This window comes from Anser cygnoides, chromosome 28, assembly GCF_040182565.1.
Source record: "Anser cygnoides isolate HZ-2024a breed goose chromosome 28, Taihu_goose_T2T_genome, whole genome shotgun sequence".
NCBI lineage: Eukaryota > Metazoa > Chordata > Aves > Anseriformes > Anatidae > Anser > Anser cygnoides.
In genome coordinates this window covers 1,246,225-1,263,366 of record NC_089900.1, presented here as the reverse complement: position 1 = coordinate 1,263,366, position 17,142 = coordinate 1,246,225, and the positions used below count along the sequence as shown (strand labels likewise).

The 17,142-nt window shown below is 51.2% G+C and overlaps 2 protein-coding genes across 2 annotated transcripts in view; both read right to left on the bottom strand.

Moving 5' to 3' along the window:
• Positions 1–17,142, bottom strand: part of LOC136787245 (ceramide synthase-like) — a 573,680-nt gene that overhangs the window by 328,713 nt on the left and 227,825 nt on the right. The window lies entirely within an intron of this gene.
• LOC136787295 (olfactory receptor 14A16-like) lies at positions 2,992–3,924 on the bottom strand. The gene has a single exon (XM_066984455.1). It carries the CDS (start codon positions 3,922–3,924, stop codon positions 2,992–2,994), a length of 933 nt encoding a protein of 310 aa, XP_066840556.1.

The following is a 17,142-nucleotide window of genomic DNA, read 5'->3' as shown; positions in this document are numbered from 1 at the left end:
CAGTGCTGATATTAAGGGCAGGGATCAAGGTAAGCATGAGAAAAAGCATAAGGGAAAGAGGCTATGGGCTGAGTTTTGGCTTCAAGGGATACTTTGAGGTCTGGCATTAGAGTAGTGTATTCCTCTCAGGGTGTGGAGTAGCATTTAGGTTTAGGGATTAAGGTTACTGGTTGAGACATGGGAAGGGCCTCACATGAATTTTTGAAGTTAGTGTTAGAGCAGCATTAACATTACCTGAACTCTTTTCCTCTTCAAAATCATTAATTTCTGCTGCCCTAGGTCCTCTTCCCTCCCCTAAATCTCACATTGCTCCTAGCCAGGGTTTAGCTGACCTGCCCATAGCAGTAATCTTGTTGGGATCAGCTTTCTGATGGCTTTCATGATCTCAGAGTATCTGTCTCACCTCTGTTGGCTACTCCATTCCTAAAACAGAAGTGTCACCTAAGGCTAAATGGAAGAGGACACAAACATGTCTGGGAGCACCTTGCACAATGTGCCCAGCAGCTCTGCACCACCACAAAAGTGAGCTTCTTGCTCTTAAGTTTTGGTTCCAGAATGGCTCCTATGGATTCAAGCTAACTTTTCCCAGGCCCTCATGCATGCTTCAGTTTCCCCCAAGGATCATGGAGGCACTGGCTGACTCTGTGTAGAAAACTGAAAGCAGCCGTGGAGGATGACTTTAGGCCAAAGTTGAAATCTCTGACATGACAGCCAGAGGTGCTACTCTGCAGAGAGAGGGGGCTGTGGTGCCTGGGGCATGGGGGCACTCTGCAGGACTGTGTTGGGCAGGCTGGGAGGCAGACCCAGCTCATGGGGTCACTGCCGTTGCCCCAGGGCTGCAACAAATCACTCACCAGACTCCTTTGCTGGGGCTGCTGCATGCCCTGGGGCTGCAGAGCTCTCCTCTGCCTGCTCACACCAGATTGAGCACTTGAGCTCTGGTCAGTCCACTTTGGACATAACATGGTGCTCAGCAGGAAATACTGGGGTCATCTTTCCAAGACAAGGTGGCAGTTTCTCAGAGATTGGCAGCACAGCGGTCTGCTTGTGGGAACTGATGAGTTACTAAATATTCATCATGTTTAGGGTTGGAATTTCTTTTTCTTTAATTTTTCTTTTCCTTTCCCTTCCTTATGTGTCTATCTCTCTGTGAGTTTTTATGTTCTTTCCCTTCTCTCTCGAGATGTGTTTCCTCCTCTTCCTCTAGAGGAGGAGGAAGCAGGCAGCTCATGCATGTGTAGTTGCTGGTTGGGGTGAGCAAGGAGGAGGCTGGCTATGGTGCAAGGAAATGGAGGTCGGTGAAGCTGCAGGAGCCCTGGTCTCCTGCCTGGGAGATCCCCAGCACAGAGTGCCTGTGCCCCGCAGGGCCAGCCCCGCTCCCCAGGCCAGCACAAGAGGCCTGGCCCAGGCACAGAGCTGCCTGCCCCAAGCAGGTGCCTGCAAAAAGAGCTTTCCCTTTCTCCTTTACCCATCTGTGCAGGCCCAGAAATGCTGCCCTACTCTTCCCCAGGGCCATCCCTGCTCCCAGAGAGCCTTGCCCAGGGCAGTGTGTCTGTGATGGCCTGGCCGGCCTTTGCTGCTTCCCTCCCGGTGCTCCCTGCAGGGCCCCAGCTGGTGGTGCTGCTGTGCAGAGCCAGGGGCTGTTGTGCCCTGGGACCCCCGGGGGTCTCCCCCCTGCCTGTGCTGCTCAGGGTGGGCAGCAGACCCAATTCCATGGGGATCTCTGCTGCTGAACCCATTTCCATCTGCCCTGATGGCTCAGCAGCACAGGACAGTGCTTGGCAGGGCCACGGGGTGTCTCTAAGGGCACAAAGGGCAAGCGAGTGCTGCACCAGACCTCGCCCACAGCACTTCAAAATGGTTATCCTCAATTAATCTGCAGTCTTATGGGCCTTTGCCTGCTGGCTCTTCACCACCTCTTCTGGCATTGCAGAGCCCTCCTTTAGCCCATGGACTCCTCAGATTTGCCTTTTCCTTTACCAGACCCTTCTTTGGATGGTCACTCATTTTATGAGGTTCTAATCACTGCCCACTGAGCACATTGTCCCTGCAGATCCCCTGACATCTGCTGGAAGCTTCAGATTCCTCTCCAGGCTGGCATTGGACATCTACCCCACTTCAGGGGACAGTGTTGTCTATTTGGGCATGTGCTGCCACAAAAGGAGTTCTTGGCCCAGCCCTTGGTTCCTCACAAACCACACTGGGACTTTCAGCCCGTGTCCTTCATTCCATGAAGAACCCCAAAAAAATCAGAAGAGCAGGGAGCAACCCCTTGGCTCTATTCCTGATAACACATTTGGAAGAGGTGTCCAGGCTTCTGGATTTGCCCTGAGCAGCCCCTTTTGTTATTTTGGAGCTAGCAGGGAGGCCAGCTGTGACCCAGGGCTGCACAGTGCCTGCTGCTGCCTGCAGGGACAAGGATGTCACTGTAGGGACAACAGGACTGTCACCAAGGTACATGAGATCTCACGGATTATCCAAATACAAGAAGCACAATGAGGAAGCCAAAATAGAGCAGCAGTGAAAAGACCAGGTCCTGCTGCTGGCCATGGCCATGGCTCCAGGGAAGCAGCAGCCCCAACCTGAAGGCAGCAGAGAGGCAGAGCCCAGGGGGCAGTGAGGGGCAGCCCCGAGGGCCAGCAGGACTGCTCCTCCATGTGGCAGCTGGACTCTTGGCTCCGAGCCCCTCCTGCCTGCTGGGGCAGCTCTCCAAGCTGCAGAGGAGGTGGGAAGAGCGGGATACTGAGACCAATCAGGTTCTGACAGCTTCTCAATTGTCATTATCTACAAGGCAAGCATGGTTCTACAGGTACATGAGACATTTATGTGAAAAAAAAAAAGAATAATTAAGAGATATGAAAATAAAAATACCATTATTAAATGAAAATCTAAAGATGCAGTATAATATATTATAAAAGAATTATAACAAAAGACTATCCTAACAATTTTATAGAAAAACAGTGAGTTCTGATTGGATTGTGGGCTTCAGTATTACTGATGAAGAAGCATGTATCCAAAGAGTACCCTCACTGCGTCCTTGAGCTCGTGGTTCCTCATGCTGTAGATGAGGGGGTTCAGAGCTGCAGGAAAGACTGAGTACACAACTGCCACCACCAGATCCAGGGACGGGGAGGAGATGGAGGGGGGCTTCAGGTAGGAAAACATGCCAGTGCTGAGAAACAGGGAGACCACAAAGAGGTGGGGGAGGCACGTGGAAAAGGCTTTGTGCCGGCCTTGCTCAGAGGGGATCCTTAGCACTGCCCTGAAGATCTGCACATAGGAGAAAACGATGAAAACAAAACAAAGAAAGACTAAAGAAACACTAACTACAATAAGCCCAACCTCCCTGAGGAATGACTTTGAGCAGGAGAGCTTGAGAATGTAGGGGATTTCACAAAAGAACTGGTCCACGGCATTGCCTTGGCAGAGGGGCAGGGAAAATGTATTGGCAGTGTGCAGGACAGTATACAGAAAGCCACTGCTCCAGGCAGCTGCTGCCATCTGGGCACAAGCTCTGCTGCCCAGGAGGCTCCTATAGTGCAGGGGCTTGCAGATGGCAACGTAGCGGTCATAGGCCATGATAGTGAGAAGGAAATACTCTGCTGATATGAAGAAGAGAAAGAAAAAGACCTGTGCAGCACACCCTTGATAGGAGATGGCCCTGGTGTCCCAGAGGGAATTGGCCATGGCTTTGGGGAGAGTGGTGGAGATGCAGCCCAGGTCGAGGAGGGCGAGGTTGAGGAGGAAGAAGTACATGGGGGTGTGGAGGCGGTGGTCGCAGGCTATGGCTGTGAGGATGAGGCCGTTGCCCAGGAGGGCAGCCAGGTAGATGCCCAGGAAGAGCGTGAAGTGCAGGAGCTGCAGCTCCCGTGTGTTTGCAAATGCCAGGAGGAGGAACTCGGTGATGGAGCTGCTGTTGGGCATTTGATGAGCTTGGACACAGTTGTCTGTTGAAGAGAAGAAGGCAGAATGAACAGATTCCTAAGAAGAAAACCTATTGCAAGACTTAGAGCACCCCCAGCCTGAGCCTCTCTCTTTGCAAAGAACCTTTCTGCAGCTCTCTTGAGCTGTGGCTGGTGCTGGCTGAGAGTGGCACTGGGAGCTGGGGCTGCTGTGGGCTCCAGAGGAGTCCCTCCTGCTTTGCAGCAGGAGGAAAGCAGGAACATGGGGGAAACTCAAGTTCAGTCTATGAGTTTTGCAGTGTTGTTGCAACAACAGATCTGAATACAGAGCAGAGCAGAGCTGCGGGGATTTTGTTTGCTTTCTTTTTGTTTGCTTTTCTTATCCCAGTTGCCCCATAATGCTTAAGAGAGGCGTTGGATTGTTGAACTACCTGACATTTCCTGTGCGCTCCTCGTGAAATCCTGTGGGTGCTAGGAGGCAAAGGGACTGTGCCTTGCTGAAGACTGAGCAGAGCAGATATTCCCACCAGACCTGTTCTCAGCAGCCCTGTGTCACCCCTCTGTGAGCTGCAGGACCATCCCACTGAGGTGTTTCCCTGAGAAGAAACTGGAGACAGCTGAGAACAGAGAAGCCCCAGTCCAAGTGCAACTGGACAGCATCCTCACCTTGTTTCTGTAAGGCTGATCAGGATCTCAGCTCTTCCCTCCTAACCAGGGGTGCAGAGGCCTCCCTCCAGCTGCCCACAGACAGCCATCCAGCAGCACGGACATGGCCTTTGCATGGAGGTGTCTTCTTCTTGGGGAACCTGGATAACACAAGGATGCCATGAGAGAGCGGCTCTAGCTGGAGAACAGCCCGCAGCCCAGGAGTATGCCCCATGCACAGAGCCCCATGCACCCCACAAGCTGGAGTGTCCCAGAATTGCAGCTGCAACCCCTGCAATGTCTGGAGGATGCCTGGCGACTCCGCTCTTGGCTGACCAAGGGCAGCTAGGTTAGGGCACTCAATGTGGCTTCTGCCAGTCTTCCTCACCACGCAGTGCAATCCAGCAGGACTCTCAAAGCCCACTGCATTGCCCACTGCCCTCCCAGAAACAAGACCCAGGAGGAGATCCTTCCAGGACGTGCAGCTGCATGGCCCTGCAGCCAGACACTTACCTTGTCAAGGGCTGTGCAGATTTCTCCTGCAGTCAGCTCTCAGCATCCTCCCACTCCCAACTGCCTCCAAGCCCTCTCTCCTTCTCTCCTCTCTGTGTCTCTGCTGTGGTCAGAGCCCCCAGCCCTGCTGCGCTGTGCAGAGGAGCTGCTCCTGGGCAGAGCTGTCTCTCTGCACCAGGGCCCTCTTGCCAGGAGCTCTCTCTGTCCCAGGAGCCCGGCCCAGCTCAGCACCAGAGGCCCAGCCCAAGGCATTGGAATCACCCCTCTGGGGGCTTTGGTGATGAGCCCACGAACCTCAGGCACTGAGAGACAATTGAAGAAATCTCTCAAGAAGTCCAGGTCAGATGCAAGTTTCCTGCAGTGTCCCCCTGAGGGCCAGGACTGACACAGCCTCCCTTGGAGCTCGTTAGAGCAGAGCATTGGAGGCAGTGAGGACGAGGAGACAAAGGCAATGTGAAGGTGACACTGATGTGTAGACAACCTGGATGTGTTTCACCAAAGAAAAGGACTACGCCTTGTCCCCTGGCACCCTGGAAGGGAAATCTGTTTCTGTCACACCTTGCTCAGGGCTCTTCCTGGGGCAGTAGGAGATGGGGATGTGCATTGCCAAGTGCAGGAGAATAGTCTGACCCCTGCCTGGTTCATAGGTGGGCGAGGTGTCAATTAGACTCTGGTGCTTTAGCAATTGGCTGTCTCCTCATAGGCTTTAGTGGCAGAGACAACAGCCATAGCCATGGACACAAATATCTCATAAGACAGCTGTCTGTGAAGCCGGCCTGGTTCCTGGTGAGCAGGCACCTCTGCTCTATGGCATCGCTCGTGGTGCCCAGGCCCTCCTCCTCCTGGGCACGGCTCACTCAGCATGGTCCCAGTCTGCCCTGATGTGTGGGGTTACTCTTGTCTGGTACAGGACTAGGCTCTTCTCCTTGTAAATGTCAAGAGGTTTCTGCAGGAGAAATCCTGGGATTTCTCAAGGTTCTCCCTGACTGACGCTCCATTCTGTCAGCTGTTAATATCTGCAGGCGGATGGCTCACCCTGACTGTGCTCTCTATTATAAGATAACTGCATCAACAATTGCAGGAGTATTTGGACAATACAGGATTTAGTGGAATAAAACTGCAGCACAGTATCACAGAATGATAGGGGATGGAATTCCACTGGATTCTACCTTTTCTCTGCTTCCTTCTCATGCATGCTGTCATTTTGTTTGGAACCGTATCCTAAATGTTGTGAGGCTGTGGAGGGACAAAATTAGAAGGTCGAAAGACCAACTGGAGCCCAATTTATTTACTAATGATATATAAAAAATAATATATATTTTTAAATTCATAAAATTAAAAAAAAAAAAAGAGGATATATGAGAATCTTCATCCTCTATTGGTTGTGGGGGGAAACATAGGTAAAAGTGATGAGGAAAATGCTGAGGTTTTTATTGCGTCCTTTGCCTCAGTCTCCAGCAGCAAGAACAGTTGTTCCCCTGGTACTCAGACTCCTGAACTGGTAGATAGGGACAGTGAGTGGAATGAAGCTCTCATACTCCGTGAGGAAATATTTAGAGACATGCTACTCCACGAAGATATATGCAAGTCTACAGGGGCCAGATGGGATCCACCCAAGGGTACTGAGGGAGCTGGCCGAAGCACTCACCAAGCGGCTTTCCATCACTGATCAGCAGTCCTGCCTATAAGGGGAGGTCCCAGTCAACTGGCGACTAGAAAAGGTGACGGCCATCTACAAGAAGGGCCAGAAGGAGGATCTGTGAACTGCAGGCCTGTCAGTCTGACCTTGGTGCCAGGGAAGCTCATGAAGGGGAAGCAGATTATCTTGAGTACCATCACACAACATTTACAGGACAACCAGGAGATCAGGCCCAGTCAGCATGAGGGAAAGTAGTCAGCATGAATAGATGAGGTAAAGTCTGTGGATATGGCCTACCTAGACTTCGGTAAGTCTTTTGAGACCATTTCCCACAGCATTCGCCAGGAGAAACTGGTTACTCGAGGCCTAGATGGATGTATGCTTCATTGGGTTAACAACTGGCGGGGTGGCCAGGTCCAAAGAGTCATGGTAAGTGGAGCTAAATGCAGTTGGAGGCTGGTCACTACTGGTGTCCCCCAGGGCCCAGTACTGGGGCCAGTTCTCTTCAATATCTTCAACAATGATCTGGACGAGGGGATTGAGTGCACCCTCAGTAAGTTTGCAGATGACACCAAATTCAGAGCGAGTGTTGATCTGCTCGAGGGTAGGAGGGCTCGGCAGAGGGATCTGTATAGGCTGGACCCATGGGCTGAGTCTTGCACTTGGGGCACAACAGCCCCATCCATGCTGGGGGAAGAGTGGCTGGTCAGCTGTCCGTCAGAAAGGGCCCTAGGGATATTGGTGGATAGTTGGCTGAATATGAGCCAGCAGTTTGTTCAGGTAGCCAAGAAGGCCAAGAGCATCCTGGCTTGTACCAGGAATACTGTGGTCAGCAGGCCTAGGGAAGTGATTGTCCCTTTGTTCTTGGCCCTGGTGAGGCCACACCTCAAGTACTGCTTTTAGCTCTCAGGCCCCCAGCACAAGAAGGACATGGATCTATTAGAATGAGTCCAGAGGAGGGCCATGAGGATGATCAAAGGGCTGGAGCATCTCTCCTATGTAGACAGGCTGAGGGAGTTGGGGTTGTTCGGCCTGGAGAAGAGAAGGCTCTGTGGAGACCTTACAGTGGCCTTCCAGTACCTAAAGGGGACTACAGAAAAGCTGGGGAGGGACTCTTCATCAAATAGTGTAGCGATAGGACTAGGGGTAATGGTTTTAAACTGAAAGAGGGTAGATTTAGATTAGATATTAGAAAGAATAGGTTGGAATTATATGATCTTTAAGGTCTTTTCCTACCCAGACCATTCAGTGATTCTGTAAATATGAAACACAGCACCAAAGCAGCTATTAGGAAGAAAAATGATCGCAGCCAAAACTAGGACAATATCCCCCGCTTATTCCATACATTCTACGTCATGCTCAGGTCTGACACTTTCCAATTAATCACTACCACCTTTTCTGTCTTTTGAGACACATAAAGAATGTCATGTCCTTAGTCTATTGGTGTCTATAATAATAATAATAATAATAATCATAATAATTCCTTTTGTGTCCTATGAAACAGCCTTTATCTCAACCCATGAACTTTTACTTTTTTTTTCTCCCAGTTCTCTCCTCCATCCCATTGGATGAATAGCTTAGGCATCTGAGCAAGAGAGCTTGAAAATCTGGGGGATTTCACAGAAGAACTGGTCCACAGCATTACCTTGTCAGAGGGGCAGTGAAAATATGTTGGCAGTGTGCAGGACAGCATTGAGAAAGCCACTGCCCCAGGCAGCTGCTGCCATCTTCACAGAATCACACAGAGAATCACAGAATGTTAGGGATTGGAAGGGACCTTGAAAGATCATCTACTCCAATCCCCCTGATGGAGCAGGAACGCCTAGATCAGGTCACACAGGCATGTGCCCAGGTGGGTTTTGAATGTCTCCAGAGGAGGAGGCTCCACAACCCCCCGGGCAGCCAGTTCCAGTGCTCTGTCACCCTCACTGTAAAAAAGTTTCATCTCATATTTAAGTGGAACCTCCTATCTTCTAGCTTGCACCCACTGTCACTTCTCCTATCATTAGATGTCACTGAGAAGAGCCCCTGGTTCCGTCCTCCTGACACTCACCCTTTACATATTTATAAACATTAATAAAGTCACCCCTCAGTCTTCTCTTCTCCAAGCTAAAGAGACCCAGCTCTCTGAGCCTTTCCTCATAAGGGAGATGCTCCACTCCCTTAATCATCCTCCTGGCTCTGCGCTGGACTCTCTCAAGCAGTTCCCTGTCCTTGAGCTGAGGGGCCCCGAACTGGACACAATATTCCAGATGAGGTCTCACCAGGGCAGAGTAGAGGGGGAGGAGAATCTCTCTCGACCTACTAACCACAGCTGTTCTGATACACCCCAGGAGGCCATTGGCCTTCTTGGCCACAAGGGCACAGTGTTAGCTCATGGTCATCCTGCTGTCCACCAGGACCCCCAGGTCCCTTTACCCTTCGCTGCTCTCCAGCAGGGCAGTCCCCAGCTTCCACTGGTGTCTGGAGTTGTTCTTGCCCAGATGCAGGACTCTACACTTGCCCTCATTACATTTCATTAAATTTCTCCCCACCCAACTCTCCAGCCTGTCTAGGTCTCACTGGATGGCAGCACAGCCCTGTGGCATGTCAGCCGCTCCTCCCAGTTTAGTGTCATCAGCAAACTTGCTGACAGTGCGCTCCATTTCCTCATCCAAGTTGTTGATGAATATATTGAATAGTACTGGTTACAGTACCAACCTTGAAGGACTCCAGTAGATACAGGCCTCCAACTAGACTCCATCCCATTAACCACAACCATCTGGCTTCTTCCCTTCAGCCAGTTCACAGTCCACCTCACCATCTGATCGTCCGGACCACACTTTCTCAGTTTAGCTGCGAGGATGCTGTGGGAGACGGTGTCAAAGGCTTTACTGAATCAAGATAAACCACGTCCACTGCTTTACCATCATCTGTCCACCCAGTCATATCCTCATAAAAGGCTATCAGGCTGGTCAAGCGTGACTTCCCCTTGGTGAAGCCATGTTAACTGCCTGTTGACAGCTGTTCGTTTGAGGAGGGGGAGTGAAAGAGCAGTGTGGCAGAGTTCAGCTGTGCATCAATGTGAAACTACCAAACTGTTCAGCTCTGTTATTGGCACCAGCTACGAAAGGAGAGGAAAACTTTCTGTCAGTATATTGGGGAGATTCTGTTTTATTACAGAAAAGCAAAGAGAGAGGCAGTGCTGACATATAGGTAGACAAAAAAAACAAAACAAAACAAACAAACAAACAAACAAACAGACAAAAAAAACCACATAGAGCAGTTTCATAACTGAATGGACACTGTATAAATCAAAACCATTTTTCTAGGAAACTAATGAACAGAAGTGACAATGAAGATAAAAGTAACAATAATGATAATGAAACAAGTATCCAGGAAATCACTTTTGGAGAAAGAGGAGAAATTTATCAATATTCAGAAACACCCGTGAAGCTACTTTTCTAACAGCATCTCTGAGCTCCTTGTTTCTTATGCTGTAGATGAGGGGGTTCACTACTGGAGGCACCACCGAGTACAGAACTGCCACCACCAGATCCAGGGATGGGGAAGAGACGGAGGGGGTCTTCAGGTAGCCAAATATGACAGTGCTGAGAAACAGGGAGACCACAAACAGGTGAGGGAGGCATGTGGAGAAGATTTTGTGCCGGCCCTGCTCCGAGGGCATCCTCAGCACTGCCATGAAGATCTGCACATAAGACAGCACGATGAAAACAAAACAGCCAAACCCCAAAAAAGCACTGAACATAAGAAATCCAACTTCCCTGAGGTAGGAGTCTGTGCAGGAGAGCTTGAGGATCTGGGGAACTTCACAGAAGAACTGGTCCACAGAATTGCCTTGGCAGAGGGGCAGGGAAAATGTACTGGCCGTGTGCAGCAGAGCATAGAGAAAAGTACTGCCCCAGGCAGCTGCTGCCATCTGGGCACAAGCTCTGCTGCCCAGGAGGCTCCCGTAGTGCAGGGGCTTGCAGATGGCAACATAGCGGTTGCAGGCCATGATGGTGAGAAGAGAATACTCTGCTGAAAACAGGAAGACAAACAGAAAGACCTGTGCAACACATCCTGCATAGGAAATGGCCCTGGTGTCCCAGAGGGAATTGGCCATGGCTTTGGGGAGAGTGGTGGAGATGCAGCCGAGGTCGAGGAGGGCGAGGTTGAGGAGGAAGAAGTACATGGGGGTGTGGAGGCGATGGTCGCAGGCTACGGCGGTGAGGATGAGGCCGTTGCCCAGGAGGGCAGCCAGGTAGATGGCCAGGAAGAGCGCGAAGTGCAGGAGCTGCAGCTCCCGCGTGTCTGCGAATGGCAGGAGGAGGAACTCGGTGACAGAGCTGCTGTTGGACATCTAATCTTCCTGGACAAAGGGAACTACACAAGGAAGAAAAGATGGTGATAAACTAGGAGAGACAACTCTGAGGAAAACCTACCCCAGTTCTCATCGAAGCCCCCCTACAGTTACTTTCCCCTTTCTGAGACCTTGCTTGAGATCTGGTTGGTGATGGCTTGAGGGTGCCCCTGGGAGCAGCGGTCTGTGCTGTGGGCACTGGAGGAATCAGACTTGCCCTACAGCTCTAGGTAAATAAGAACAGGTTGTTTTCTCTGCTTTAATCTCTCTCTGATCTATGTAGCATTACAACTGTCAATACTCTTGACTGCAGAAAAGCGTTTGTGGTTTAGTTTCTTCCAGCTGCCTATGTCACACTCAGAAGCATTTTATATGAGGGAAGAAAACCCTGGCATTTGTAAGGTATTCCAGGGGAGATCTTGTGAGTCCCAGGAGGCAAAGGAACTGTCCTTACTACAGTAAGGACAGCCAGTCTTTCCGTTTGTCCTGGTCCCAGCCAGAGCCCTCAAGGGCTTGGTCTAGTTGCCCACAAGGAGCTGCCCAATTACTGTGGCCTCAGGAACTCACTGGACAGAGATTCAGCTGCTGTTGGATATTTGATCCTCCTGCGAACGGAGATCTGCTGCCTCTGAATAGGGAGGCCTGTCCAAGGAGGAAAAAGAGTTAAAATGCTATGGTAGACCTCTGTAAGGAAAACCTACCCCATTTCTTGTGGTAACCTGAAAAAAATTGCCTCTTCACTTTCGGGAAGACTGGTCCTCTGTTAGATCTCAAATTGGTGCTTCAGGACTCAAGGCACTCTGCAGGAGACGGTCCTGCCCTAGAGCAGTATACAGATGGAACACAGGGTGCTCTCAGATGAACTGTGCTTGGCAAAACTAGGAGTTTGTCACCTAAAACTAGCAGTTTGTCATTCTCAAAATTCACCCAACTGCAGAGCAAGGATTTCTGCATAACGTTCTGCTCTGTTTCTTTATACTTGTCCCCCCACACCTGAGAAGTGTATATAAGGCATAAATCCTTGGCACTTGTACTGCCCACCAAGGGAAATCTTGGGGATCCTGCAAGGCAAAGGGACTGTCCGTCAGGGCAGAGTGAGGACAGCAGTTGTTTCCATCCATCCTGGTCCCAGCTGCCCTGTGCAGGAACCTCTGGAGGATGGTCACACTCAGGTGTTCCCCTGAAAAGAACCTGGATGCTGCTGAGAGCAGAGGAATCCAGGTTCAAAGGACAGATCTCCAAACCCCTCACCCATCTCATCGTACCTGAGGAGGATCTCAGCCCCCTGCTTTTCACCATGGACACATAGGGATCATAGCAGCTGCCCACATACAGCCATCCAGCAGCATTTCTACGGCCTTAGGACTGACATGTCTTCTCCATGGGGCTGCTAGACGTGGAGCAGCTCCCTCTCACTCCCTGCCCATGGCTCTGCTGCCTGCAGCTGTCCCTGCCTGCAGCTGGGTCTCTGTCCCCACGCCTCCTGCCTGCAGGTCACAGCCCCCATCCCACCCGCTGGGTGCTCAGCTCTGCCCTGCAGACACCTCGTGGCAGCAGGGCTCTGCCCAGGGGCAGCTCGCTGGGGGCACGTCCTAGAGACCAGGTCACACAGACCCTGCTGACACTGCATGTGTGGTGGTGGAGCTTTCTAGGGGATGAGGGGAAGGAAAGGGACTTGCTGAGGTCCTTGTAAATCTCCTTGTGATGGTTTAGCAGCCTCAGCCTCTTCTTGGAAATAAAAGCACCTATTTCTATCCCCACTGAGACAAAAGGAGAAAACTGAAAGCAGAGACTCAGAAATACCAAAACAGGATTAGGTAAACCCTTCCTTGTCTCTGCTTTTGCAAAGTCCCCTTGGATACATCCTTGTGGTGCTGTGGAGCTCTGAGCAGGCTGCAGCCTCCCGCCAGCAGCAGGACCCTGCCCTGCCGGGGGGGCTCCTTCCACCCGCAGCTTCTCCCCGCAGCGCCCTGGGCAGCTCCCCGCGCAGGCTGAGTGCTGAGCCTGGCAGGCGGCAGAGGCCCTGCCCCGGCACACAGCCCCTGGGGCACAGCAGGGACCCTGCTCTGCACCACAGCCCTGGGCACCCCTGCCTGCACGCGCGGCTTCTCCTTCCTCCAGGAGCTGCGGCTGCATTGCCCTCCAGCCAGAGACTTACCGGGGTCAGGGCTGGCAAGTGTTCTCCCCCAGCGAGCTCTGTGCATCCTGCCACTTCTGCCTGCCTTTACCCACTCTGTCTCTGCAGGCAGTGCCCCCAGCCCTGCTGCGCTGGGCAGAGGAGCTGCTCCTGGGCAGAGCTGGCTCTCTGCAGCGCTGCCCGCTTGCCAGGAGCTCCCCTTGGGCCCAGGAGCCCGGCCCAGCTCAGCAGCACAGGCCCAGCCCAAGGCCTCCCTTGCTCTGCCCCCCACCAGGCTCCCTGCCCATGGCCCTGGGGCTGCAGGGGAACCTGCTGGGAAACAGCCCGAAGGGATCCCTGGGCTTCCCTCCCTCCCCTGGGCACACACACTTCTTGACAGCAGGCTCATTTCTCCTTGCAGAGAGCCAAGTAAGTGTAACAATCACATCTTCTTGTCCCACTATCAGTTTGGGCATCCAGACAAAGTCAGGGAATCACCTTCTTTATCCCCTGTTCAGGGAAGGGATTCAGCAGAGTCAGTTGAGACAGCTCATGATGGATTTCAGAACTGGGACCAAAAGGGAGATCAGCTCACACCCATGCCTGCCCCAGACCCACAGGTCCTGGGATTCCTCTGCCCTCCCTTTAATGTACACCACATGGGCACCTGAAGGTGAGCTCCTTGATAACAATCACATCTTCTTTTCCCAGTATCAGTTTGGACATGAAGTCATGGTCAGGGACCGATCTCCTTCATCCCCACTTGAGGAAGGAATTCAGCAGAGTCAGTCGAGGCATCTCATGCTGCTTGTTATTCCTGGGGTTGGAAGGGGTCTCAGCTCCCTCCCATGCCTGCCACAGACCCGCAGGACCTGGGATTCCTCTGGCCTCAGTTCAGGTGTCCACAGCATAGGCACCTTAACGTGAATTACTGAGCCACAATAGCTCCTTAGTGGAGATGGAGGACAGGCAGGAGCTGTTCAGATGCAAACATCTGGTGAAATTTGTGGTTGATCCTCTGAGAGTCAGCTGGAGGCATATGTCCTTTGGGTAACTGAAATGGCAGCAGATGCCACATGTAGGACAACTGAAGTGTCCCTACTCCTTTTGTGCAGGGCAGCCTGCAGAGGCTGTCAGCAGAGCAAAAGGAGTCATGTGTCACAGGGAGAGCTAAACCTATTCTGTTCTCTTCTACATGACCCTTGGCTGTAATGGCTGTTGTGTCACGGACATCTCCACAGGGCCTCAGCTCTCACCACCAAGGTCTCCCTGCCCTTTGTGCCTTGAGGCAGGACTCTGCAGGGGTACAACAGGTGGTGGGTGGGGACAAAATCAGTGGTTACTTTGCAAACTACACCCTTAACAGTTCATGGGACCTTAGGGCATGCATCCACGGGTACAGGGAGAGTGTTCTGGCCTGGAGGTACTGGTTCCTTATGATCCCGGGAAGGGATCGGACAGCAGCATTCAGATACTGTAAGGGATCATTTAACTGCTCTTAGAGCTAAGACTGTAAGGAGAGAAGACTATAGATGACCTATTGAATTTGGTGTGACTTCTTTCTAGACACAGTACTCCACTGTTAGTTGCAGCTCTCCACTAGATGTTTGCACTGACGCTATGGGATTATTAAAGGGTGAGCGAGTTTTGCTGATCAGTCCTTGGCTCTCTAGTAATGAATCAGCATATATGTGGTAATCAGGGAGTCTCGGATAGTGCCATGTTGCCACTGGTGCACCATTTGGGTAGCTACTGGCACTTCGACCCTGAGCAACCCCGCAACAGAAGGTTACCATGAGAGACCAGGCAAGGTAGAAAAGTGTTTAATGTGCATAAATCACCATAAATCACCTCCAGCATGGCCAATTCCATCAGATACGGGCTGCCTCTCTCCCTGGTGGTCCATTTGCCTGGGTGACATGCAACATCTTCCTTGAAGGGATACCTTTCCTTTAGGCCTGACAGGAGTTGCCTCAAGAGAGTGAGGATTTGTGCCCCCTTTCCAATGCCCTCTTCCCTGGGGAGGGATCCCAGCTGCTTGGCTTCCCTGCCCTCTAATTCCAGGCTACTGGCCCTGTTATCCCAGTATCAGAGCAACCAAGTGACAATGTGCTGGCCTAGATGATGGCTGAAATCTTTTTGCCTATCTCGCAGCTCCCCAAGGAATAATGATCAGGTGCTTATCACTGCTTTTATGATATCATTATTCATCCACCTTTTCCTATGATGGCCCTACTTCAGGGTAACCTGCCTCATCTTCTTCTTCTTCCCTCCCTGTATGAGCAGGAGCTTTTTTCCTTGCTAAACAAGATGATTTTATCTCTCTTGCTTCTTCTCCTGTATATGTATGACTGATACAGGCACAGGCTGGTTCTGTGGCCCAGTCACAGGGATTGGAGTTGTGTAGATTGCAACTCAGTAAGCATAGGCCAAGCCCCAGCACATTGCAGTGAATTCTGTCTCTTTGGAATTGCCAGGGTGATGACACTCCTTTTTCAAGCATTCTGCCAATTTTTTAAGATTCTGCACTTGTTCAGGGGTGAAGTTCCAAGGCACTGCAGGTGCTCACTGTTGTAGGTGCCTGCCCATATCCTCCCACACTTCCTGCCACTCATAGCTATCCTGCCTCAGGGCAGATCTTTGAGTGGCATTCTGAAATAGTTCACCCTAATCATAAACAAAAAATGAAACACATTCATGAGATAGAACAATAGGTACAGGCTGGTTTGAACATCCCAAGGATATTTGAAGTTTTGAAGAGGTATTGTAACTAGCCTGGAGGAGAAAGGGGGAGGTGAAGGAGAAAGGGAGGGGGAAGAAGTGAGGAGAAGAAGTGTCCCCCCTCATCCCTCCCACAGATTGGCTCCCCGAGGAGAAAAGGTAAAGACTGTTAATTATGAATAGTTTCCGAGAGAAGGTTCCTCAAGTATGGAGGTGACAGCAATGCTGAGTACAACTACCAGATTAGTCTCATGACCAGCAATTTTATCATAACATAAGGCAGTGTTATGCAGTAGAGTAAACTAATAACCATAAACCAGCCCCCAGAAAGGATAAACAGCACAACAGGGAACACGCACAGTATGTAATGTGCTATCCAACACAATTCTGAGGCCAAACAGAGCTACTACGTCGAGATAAAAACAAAATAAACATTGTGGTCAGCAACTATGAAGGTGATATAATGCTTATAACAGATTTATTTTAACATAATCCAGTCATAGCTGTCATTATCTCAACCCTTTGGGCCCCGCGCAGGATCCATTTGGGAAGGACGGCATCCCATGGGAGGGATGCAGGGGCAGAGATTGACTGTCAAGGAGCGGTGGAGACAAGTGCCATGGACTGACTGCAATCCCCATTCCCCTGTTCCACTCAGGGGAAGGAGATAGAAGAGTGTGGTTGGGGGGAATGGTGTTTTTAGTTTGCTTGTGGTTCCTCACAGTTGTAGTCCACCGGTGATAGGCAATAAATTATATTAGTCTGCCTATGCTAAATCTGTCTTGCCCCGATGATAACTGGTGCCCATGAGGATATTCGGTGGGTGACCTCCTATTCTACCTGAACCCTTGATCTCTTTTCATCATATTTCTCCCCCTTTTCCTTGTAGGTGTGGAAGTGAAAGAGCAGTTGCTGTGGAGTTCACCTGCATAGCCGGGTAAAACCACCATAGCAGAGATATAGGAAGGGTTCAGCACCAGGATTGTGGCCATCCAGGGATGGCATCTCAGCATCCAGGACATGCTCTGCCAGCCTGGCGGAACAGGAGGGAAGGAACAGAGGTTCCCCTGAAGGAGAGCAGTACAAGGGGAAGGCTTGATTTCCAACTCAGGCATGGCTGGAACATTCCTGAGAGGCCTGTGGGAGCTGCAGGCCACACCAGTCTCTGGGACACCAGAGGTCTTTCCTCCCAGAGACAGATCTCAAAGAGGCATGAGCTCCCAGGGAAACCTAGCCCTGCATTGTCCCCCATCACGACGAGGCT